At 42.1% G+C, this 10,487-nt stretch overlaps 1 protein-coding gene across 1 annotated transcript in view; it reads right to left on the bottom strand.

The window, feature by feature from the left end:
• LOC106937601 (calcium-dependent secretion activator 2-like) overlaps positions 1–10,487 on the bottom strand; it is a gene marked incomplete at its 5' end in the record, with an annotated part of 44,575 nt that overhangs the window by 15,453 nt on the left and 18,635 nt on the right. Inside the window, one exon of the mRNA XM_015019178.1 lies at positions 5,791–5,898. Coding sequence (XP_014874664.1) covers positions 5,791–5,898 — 108 coding nt within the window. The remainder of the gene's footprint in view (positions 1–5,790; positions 5,899–10,487) is intronic.

The following is a 10,487-nucleotide window of genomic DNA, read 5'->3' as shown; positions in this document are numbered from 1 at the left end:
ACTTTATGTATGGCATTGTTCATTAAAATGGCACATTATTGATGTATTAAAATTAAATATGATAGGTACTCTTAATTATATTGTATTAGTGATTAGTTAGTGCATTCAGAAAGTACTTTTACTTTTAATACTTAATCCTTGTGTCCACAAATGAGGTCCAACTGACCCCACACACGTAAAACTTGTATCATTTTCCACAGTCCTCTACGTTTGCCTCAGTCCTTGCACGCACAAGGGTTAATTTTTTTAAAAGCCAGTACATTTTTACTTTTATTCAAGTAAAAATGTTAATGTGGTACTTTTACCTTTACTTGAGTACATTTTTGTCTGTGTATTTGTACCTTTACTTAAGTACATGTTTTGAGTACTTTCTCCACCACTGCCAATTTGCTTGTACCATGGGTGGCAGATGTTAAAGCAGAATCAATGTGAACTGGGACACAAAAAAGCTACATGTCAGTTCATCAATTGCAAAGTTTTATCTTTGTGATAGGCTGCTAGTCTTAATATGAATGGCTTATAAACATACTGTTAAAAAAGGAAAAAAAAGAAAGAGAACTGACATCCAAAGAGCAGAGCAGGGGAACCCATGAGAACCACCCTGGTTGTCCCAGGGAAAGCTGCACCCCACACCAATAGAAGAAAGTCCTGGGGGAACCACCCAAGCTAGCCCCTTTTTTTGGACACACTGGGGGGCAGAGGCACCAGCCACTGGTCAGGGGGATAGGCAAAAGGCCTCACATTTGGTGGAGGCCCTGAGAAGATGAAAAGATGTTTACACTGTCAATGAGCCAGGAAACCAGAGCTGGACTAGGATGAAGCAGTCTCAACCCCTCAAAGAACTTAAATCACAATTCCATGAAATTCCCACCCCAAAGAATGTTCACATGGGTTCTCCCAAAGACCACCCCCAAACAAGACGCAAATATCAAACACATGCCCCTGAACATATGCAGAGAGAGTGTCTTCCCAGTGGAGAGACATATTCTCTCCACCAGGGCACCCCCCCTCCCCAAACAGGAGAGGTTCTCCGCCCAAAAGCTAACCCTGCCCATAGGCCCCACTCGACATAGCCTGTGTTTCCATGGTGGAGCAGCTCTATCAAAGCCAAACGTCACCAAGTTCAATGCAAAGCGTGGGATGCAGTGGTGTAAAGTACACCATCACTGGACTCTAGAGCAGTGGAGGCGTTCTCTGGATTGACGAATCACACGTCTCCATCTGCAACCTGATGCACAAGCAAATACTTTTGGCAATACAGTGTATGTTCCAGGTATCTGAGTCCTTTACACTTTCAACTTGGGAAGTTTATCATAGCATTGTGTTGTAGGATGTCAGAGTTGTTCCAGATGGGTGTACATCTGCATGGGATTAGTGAAGGCTATCCTTTTTAGAACCTCCCACCAAGCTGTCAGGGAGGAGCTGATGTTGATGATTTTGATGATGATTTTTGCGCCTGGCCAGTTGGCTACAACAGAAGATAGCTGGCTAGTGCTGCTGGCAGTAATACAGTACTGAGCTGGGTCCACAGCCTGCAAAGTAGCTTTAACATCAACTCAAGTCATTTCTCAGAGGTTTCATAGCTTCATGCATACACTTCCCAGCCTCTCTTTGGGCACATGTTGTGCCAACTATGGCCATTAAAAAGCTGCTTGATTAAATAGTATCATCTAATTGCTGCAGACTTGTCAATTGGACATCCATGGTGTGAATTTGCCATACCAATACGTATTGGTTCGATAAAAATATGGATACAAAAGTGATCAAAAGATTACAAATACTGATTTTCATGGTTAGGAAGTAGTAGCCATCAGAATATGGGTACAGATGGGTCTGCAACAGTACTCAGGTAGGCTGTGGTGTTTAGTACTAAGTCCCCCAAAGTATGGTACATGAGTGGTATCAGGTGGTTTTCTGCTGCTGTAGCCCATCTGCTTCACAAACCCCATGCTCCCCAGAAAAAGTAACATCACGGTGACTCAGCTTAGTAAACACAGCAATCATGGCAGAGAGGAACGACTATTACGAGTTCACAAGTTCAGAGGAGGACGAAATAATAATTGGCTGAAAAATCTCATTATAGCCAGTTATCGAAAAAAAAAAAAAAGAACGGAAAGCATCAGTGAACCACTCAACAGGCCAGAAGTGATCTGGGGGAGTTTAATATTTCATAATTAAACTCCCCCAGTTTAAATGTTCAAGGCTTTTTCTTCTGCTATTTGTGAAATATTCATACCTGCCAGTATGGCACCATAACCTGGGCCACACCCAAAGTCAGCACAGTCATGACTCAGTCCATTGAATTGTGTTATTGGTTGACTTATTTCTAATAGGTATAACTTATAATAATTTGTTACTGATCCATGGGTGTGTGTGTGGAAGGGAGGAGGATGTCTACAACTCTCACGTACACAAGCACACAAATATCCTTAATGCTCAGTGTGTGTTTGTTCTACACATCTTTCATGCTCCTACCATGGCTTGTCTGCTTTCATCGATGAAGAAAGAGGAGAGGCTGTAAAGTAAATGAATTTGATTGACTTGCAGAGAGGCCCATAAACAGGACAATTCCACACTCAAAACACTCCTGTTGAGGGGCCTGATGCTGCTGTCAAACGTTACATTTGCTTCTATTGTTGCACAGAAGATGCACGTGTGTGTGTGTGTGTGTGTGTGTGCGCGCGCGTGTGTGTGTGTTGCATTCATATTGAAGGACTTAGCTTAGACACTTCAAGGCCCTGCTGTCACCTCCTCCTCAGTGCATGACTGGGCGCTTCTGAGCTCCATTAGACTCATTCTCCTCTATCCCCTTCCCTCAAATGCACACACACACACACACACACACACACACACACACACACACACACACACACATACATCAGCACAGTGCAGCTTGAGGCTCACTCTGAACCCTCAGAGGAGCCAACGGGTGGCAGAAATCCATCGCTCTGCTTCGTGCTGCTAATGTGTACCAAGTCCTGAACTGCCATGCCTAAATCACTGCATTCACTCCAACGGGGAGCTGAGGCGTGTTAGGAAACTGCCTGCTAGAATATTCTTACAAATCTGAATCTTGCAGGTGGAAGCAGCCGGTGAATACAACAGCCAGCATGGGAGAGAGAGATGGGAGACGGATGGATAGGATGAGGTGTAAAAGGGTTTTTGGCTCCAGCAGAGCGAGCCAAATGCTCTCAGTGTTCCTAAGTGATAAACAGGTCAATAGAAGCAGACACTGTTTTCAGTATCACAGAGACCTCCTGCTGCTCTGAGAGTGGAGAATCAAACAGTAAAAACACCTGACTGTCAGTTGCTTTAGAGAATTATGTCAAGAATAACTAAATATTATCAAATCACACTGCCAGTTATAAGAAACAACAGGATCTGGTAGTGAGTGGATATAAACCATGTGTATGAATGTAGAGGTTGAGGCTTGATTTGCTCCTGAATCCTGACAGGTCGGGTTTCTTTGTTGAATATGTTGCCCAAAGTCACATAGTGCCTTACAAAAGAATGTATTTGGATGCACTGAACTCTCACATTTTGTCACACAATAAGAACAAACTTAGATGTTGGTTTTTTTGATAAACCAAAACAAAGAAGAGTGGAAGAAAAATGATACAAGTTGTTTTAACTTGGCAATCAATTACATCTAGTCACATTTCACATCACTCCACTAAATAAAGTTCAGAGCAACCAATTACCAAAACACTTCACATTTTTAGTCAATATATTTCAACAATTAAATGATTCTCAGTCTCAGTGCAGCTGGATGGACGTCCACCTGGACTGACAGGATGGACAAAGAGACCAGTAATCTCTCCTGAAGCAGCCAAGGGGAGTGTGGTAAATGGAAGAGGAACAAGAAAAATACAGAAGAAATCCTGTTGCAGTTTGCTGAGTACAAGATAGAGAAAAAGTGTAAAAAGGTGCTCTACTCAAAACAGATCAAAATGAAATACTTTGGCCTACAAACAAACCAGAGCATCATTCTGTGAGAATGATTTCCTCTAGCTGGGACAGAGAAGCAGGTTGAAGTTAATGAGATGGTGGATGGATGGAGATAATTAATCCTGGGGCAGAAGACCTGAGGGGGTTCAGCTTCCAGCAGGAGAACCAGCTAAACATCCAGCCAGTGGATGGACTAGATCAAAGCAGATTCATGTGTTAGAGACGGTCACATTTGGAGCCATTCCACTTTAATGCAGAAATGATCTCTTCCACCAGCAGGAACTGTGATGAAGTAAGCTGATTGAACAGAGTTTACACGGCACAGTCCATAGACAACAGATCTTTGCTAGATGTATTAGGTATCCAGAGTCCTCATGGTGGGACAGCTGTAGCTCAGCAGGTGAACTGAAACATCAGAGCTGGCTTCATTTTCCTCCTGATGAACTGTTGGGAACTTAGTCTTTGCTCTCAAGCGGCTGGTTGAGAATTACAGTGGAGTGAAACAGTTTTCACTTTTCCTGACTTCCTATGTTTTTCACAATGTCACACCAATTTAATTATTAGTAAAAGACAACAAAAGTAAACACATAATGAAGTCTTAAAACGTAATTGTAATCTATCACATCTGAGTTCACTGTCTGCAGCCTGATTACTGGCACTCCTGTTCTCAGTCAAGACATCACTTACTCTGGACCTGCCTGACGAACTGAAGGACACCAAAAGATCCTCAAAAGCTAGATATTATGCTGACCTTCAAAGAAATTCAGGAACAAATGAGAGAAAGTAACTGAGACCTATCAGTCCAGAAAGGATTACAAAGCCATTTTCTAGCTCAGGGACTCCAGTGAGCCACAGTGAGAGCCGTTATCCACACATGGTGGAAACATGGAACAATGGTGGAGATTCCCAGGAGTGGACAACTGACCAACATCACACCAAGAAAGACAGCATAATGTCATCCAAGAACTGTAGGCCTCACTTCCCTCAAGTAAGGTCATGCCTGAGGGCACCATAAAAAAGAGACATGGAGCAAAAAGGACATGCATAGCAGAGTTCCAAGGTGAAAACCACAGCTGAGCAAAAAGAACATTAAGACTGTACTTTGTTTTTTCAGAACTCATCTTGATGATCCCAAACACTTTAGGAAAGCATTGTGTGGACTGATGAGAGAGAAGTTGAACTCTTTAGACAGTGTGTATTCTGTTACATCTGGTGTAAAAGTAAAAGTTGGTATGATGATTTCAGAAAAAATCATCATACCACCAGGAAAACATGATGGTGGCAGTGTGATTGTCTGGGGCTGTTTTGCTGCTTCAGGACCTGGAAGCTAAATGGAACCATGACTTCTGCTGTTGACCAAAACATCCTGATGGAGAACGTCCACCCATCTGTTGGTGACCTCAACCTGAAACCAACTTAGGTTTTGCAGCAGGACAGTGATCCAGAACACAACAGCAAATCCATCTCTGATTGGCTAAAGGAAAACAACACACAGACTTTGAAGTGGCCTAGTCAAAGTCCAGACCTTAATCTTGCTGAGATGCTGTGGCATGACCTTGAATGGGTCATTCATACTGGAAACCCTCCAATGTGGCTGAATTAGAAAAAATCTGTAAAGATGCTTGGAAAAGACTCACTGCACATTGTCACAAACACTTGGTTGCAGTTGTTGCTGCCAGACCTTAGTTGTTTCTGTTCATTAATTAAATCCAAAAGGAATATTGTAAGCAATATCAGAACAGCAAGATGTAAGACAAAAAGAATGGTTCAAAATCATTTTGTTTTAAAACAAAACATAATCAGAATACATTCGATTATTTTTCTGTAATGCTAAGAACTCACATCAAAGACCTTCTCAATGCAGACCTCGTCGTTGATATGATCTCGAACGATGTCCTGGTTCTGCCGAACAAAGATAATGTAGGTGTCCGCCAGATCCATTCCTGGTTTCTAGAGAGCACAAAGAAATTAGAAGTCTTATCAGAAATTCACAGCAACAACTTGTGTAATATTGGAAATATTTGATGCAGCTGGGCTATTACATTAATCTATAATGACTTGCACACTCAATGTGAGCCAGTAAGCTTAGAAATTAGAGAGAAGTTTGTTAAACATGCAGCAATGAAAACAGAGAAACCTGCCAACACAGCTTTACACAGCACATGGTGAGGCCATGTGTTGGTCTTTAGACCTAAACATGGCCACCAACAGAATCTTCCAGTCATATGGTCATCACAATGTCTCTGTCAATGCAGATGGTTTAATGTTAAAACGATGTGTTCAAATGGTGGGTGAACTACAATGTGACATCATGGGGGTCTCATCCAATTTATGCAAAAAGTGCTGTTTAGCAGCATATTGAGACAGTCAAGAAATATAGCTTTTTAATGTTCTCTTATTTTTAGACATACATATTTAATCTTATTCAATTGTGCATTTAAAAATATACATATTGAAAGAAATTTTATCACAAGACTCCAATAACAAAATGCAGCAATGAAAACAGAGAAACCTGCCAACACAGCAGGTTATATAAATACATAATAAATTTATTATATTATAAAGATATGCAATATATTTATAATATAAATATAATAAAATATTAAATTAATTGGAGTTTAGTAGTCTAATGGCATGATTGATGAAGCTGTTGTGGAATCTGGTTGTTCTGCATTTGAAGCTGCTGAACCTTTTCCCAGAAGGCAGCAGAGAGAACAAACCATAGTGAGGGTTGAAGGGTCTTTGATTGGCCGAGCCTCGGACAGGCAGCGACTGGGAGCTGTCAAGGATGGAAGGAAGCTCATTCCTGATTCTCTCAGCTGTCCTCACCACTCTCTCCACATGTTGCCAGTCAGAGGTGTTACATTCTCCAAACCAGACAGAGATGCTGCAGGTCAGTTTGTTCTCTATTGTCCCTTTGTAGAAAGTGGTGAGGATGGAAGGAGGGAGGTTTGCTCTTATCCAAAATAAAGAGTGTAAGATGTTGCTGAGCTTTCTTTACCAGATCAGAGGTTTGGAGGGACCAGGTCAAAGTGTCAGTGATCTGTATCCCCAGCAATTTAATGTTCCTGACCTGTTCCACTGCAGCATCATTGATGAGGAGGGGTGTGTGATTTGGCTGATTTTTCCTGAAGTCAACAATTTCTTTTGTTGGCATTCAGGATTAGATGGTTTGCATCACACCAGTCCACCAGATGTTTCACCTCCTCTCTGTAGGCTAGAACATTGTTGTCCCTGATGAGACCCACCACTGTCGTATCGTCCACATACTTAATGACGTGGTTCGTACTGAACCTGGCTTGACACTAAAGGGTCATCAGGGTGAAGAGCAGTGGGCTCAGATTGAGGTCTGTGTGAGAAAATCCAGCAGCCAGTTACACAGGGGAGTGTTGAACCCAAGGAGAGCTAGTGACAGCATTCACACGAGTATTCTTCTCCTCTAAGTGTTTCAGGCTCAAGTGCAGTGTTGAGGAAACAGCTGTTGGAGCGGTAGGCAAACTGGAGCAGATGAAATGAGGAGGGAAGTTTTGAGATGATGTGATCCTTCACCAGCCCCTCGAAACATTTAATCATTATAGGACTGAGTGCAACAGGGCAGTAGTCATTCAGCGATGAAATTGTGGGTTTTTTGGGCATATGCCCAAAAAATATACATTTTTAGTCAAAATGCAGGACTGAACTTTAACATAAGGTGAAAGTAAAGAGTAAATGTTTGGTATTTCATCCCGATCACTTCCAGTTACCAGCTAATGATCTGTCAACTGAAGGCAGACAAACACTGCTGTAGTGTAACACACTTGACCTCACTGTAGCTCCTTTACTGCTCATTACCCCATTGAGACACATAGCAAACATGTAAACAATTAGACCCCCAAGATACTTCACCCCCACACCCCATCCCTCCCGCACACACACACTGCGGTACACTGTGCTGGTGTCAGTCCACTGTGTCTTCTAAAGTCCACAGTCAAAACAGTCATCCAGAAGGAAATTTTAGAGCTTTTTGTGCTTGCTATTTTTGACAAGCTTTATTGAAATGCTGATTTCACTTTGCAGCAGAACTTGGCACCTGCCTACTGTTAAAGTCCCTGACCTTCATCAGCTCCCCTCATGTGAGAGTTTGTTCTAATTCTTTGTAGCAGGTTTGCCTGACTGTGACAGGTGAGATGTGCTGCAGTTCTTCAGTCCTCTCAAAGAGCCAGTCCCCTCTTCCCTGGGCCTTGAGCTGCAGTGATCTTGTCTGGAACTGCTTATAGACTTGAGCAGCTTGCTATGATTTCTTTTTGAACATGTAAGAGGCAAGTGTGTCAGTTTACAGTGGGAGTCAGTAGGAATTATCTGCCATTTCTGTTCCACTCTATTTTTCTCATGTCTTGTGGTTTGATATGAAGATCAGGCACTGTACGTTTTTTTGTTGTTTTATTGTAGATGGAGCTGTGTTTTAGTTTTTTAGTTAGAAGGGAGTTTTTTGTTTGTTGTTTTGGACTTGGAGACTGTGGAGCATAAAGTTTACCTTATTTTTTGTTGTGTAATTTGCTGGATTGGCATAATTGTTAAATAAGTACCTATTTTTATTGACAAAGTTGTGGCTTGTAACTTCAGAAAAGTGTTGTAAATAAGCTTTTACATATTTGTTAAAACTGTCACCATGTCACAATAGTTTATTAGACAGATAATCTGTGAAAAGATTGATCTCTTCCCTGAACAAAATGCACCGCTCCTGACCAATAAACCAATCAGAGCCAGGAGGAGGGTCTTCGCGCTGTCTCTCAATCTCATGTACTCACTGCTCACAGTGCTAGTTGCAGAAAAATAACTTAATGTTCCAGGAAAATTTTTTATCCATCGTCATCGGTGGGCATGCTAATTAGTCTTAACAGTCCTGACAGGCTCCATTGTAGTGAGGGTGTGAGCTGTACACAAGAGTGACTGACAGCACTCTGATTGGTTGTTTCTGACGGTTGTATATTTCTGTAGATAGCACTGGGAGAAGGCAGAGGAGATCAATTTTTTCACAGATTGTATATCTCATATTATACCATCACAACATTGTGACAGTTTTAGCAAATATGTCAAAAGCATTTTTTTAAAATAAAACTTACATACCCTGACGCACTGTTCTGTTGTTATTATTCATTTTTATTTTGCTAATCTCTGTGTCAGATAACATCTTTGTTGTTTAGGAGGTTGCAACACCTACACAGCCAAAGGTGCCAATTCAATTCAATTCAGTTTATTTATGTACCATTTCTTGACAAATGTCATCTCAAGGAACTTTAAAAACACATTTTATATCAACCACACACATTACAATTGATTCTAGTTATCAAATAATGAATTATGCTCAATTAATTATTCAAAGTAAAACCCAGCAGAGCATTGAGTCTTTGACTTGCAACATTCACTCCTGTGCCTGAGTGCCCTGAGCCCCCTACAGAATATCTGGAGTTTTGCTAGGTGAAGGATGAGACACACCTGACCCAACAAAGCAGATGACCTGAAGGGCGTCGTTTATGCAATCTGGGCTTCCATTACACCTAGTGTCACAGGCTGATCTCCTCTGTGCTGCGGCGCATTGATGCAGTAATTCATGCAGGAGGATCCAGAAATCTACATAATTTTCAGAAGCTAACATTCCAGTTTAAAACAATCTTTTTTATTGCACTCAAGCAATTTTTAAAATTATTTGACACACTAAATTTTGAGTTTTCATTATATATAAGTCATAATCATAAAAATGACAAGACATAAAGTTTCACTAAATAAGTGCCCAAAACATTGAGCCTATCCACCCTATTTAATAATTCCCTTCTCACACTCTGCGGGTGGTCTCTCTCTCTCTCTCTCTCTCTCTCTCTCTCTCTCTCTCTCTCTACCAGAGGCCTGGGAGCTTGAGGGTTCCTCCAGTATCTTGGCTGTGCCTAGAACTGCACATTTCTGGACTGAGATGTCTGATGTTGTTCCTGGGATCTGTTGTAGCCACTGCTCCAGTTTGGGGGTGACTGCCCCGAGGGCCCCGATGACCACAGGCACCACTGTGGTCTTCTTTTCCAGTTCCTCTCTGAGGCCCTGGTATTTCTCCAGTTTCTCATGCTCCTTTTTCCTGATGTTGTGGTCACTTGGTATTGCTACATCCACCACAACGACTTTCCTCTGTTCTTTATCCACCACCACAATGTCCGGTTGGTTCGCCATTACCATCTTGTCTGTCTGGATCTGGAAGTCCCACAGGATCTTAGCTCAGTCATTCTCCACCACCTTTGGGGNTGTTCCCCACTTCGATCTCGGGGCTTCCAGTCCATATTCTGCACAGATGTTCCTGTACACTATGCCCGCCACTTGGTTATGTCGTTCCATGTACGCTTTCCCTGCCAGCATCTTGCACCCTGCTGTTATGTGCTGGATTGTCTCAGAGGCCTCCTTGCACAACCTACACCAGGATGAGGTAGGATTTCCTGATATCAGCCACTTCAGTTATTTGTCGGTGGTACATCCCATGTAGGGGTCCTCCCATGATGGTTCCTCCAGCACCTTGTCCT

Source organism: Poecilia latipinna, unplaced genomic scaffold (genome assembly GCF_001443285.1).
Source record: "Poecilia latipinna isolate Pla-1442-1.1 unplaced genomic scaffold, P_latipinna-1.0 Scaffold2387, whole genome shotgun sequence".
NCBI classification, from domain to species: Eukaryota; Metazoa; Chordata; class Actinopteri; order Cyprinodontiformes; family Poeciliidae; genus Poecilia; species Poecilia latipinna.
Note: the sequence above shows the minus strand (reverse complement) of the source record. Positions and strands in the feature narration are given on the sequence as shown.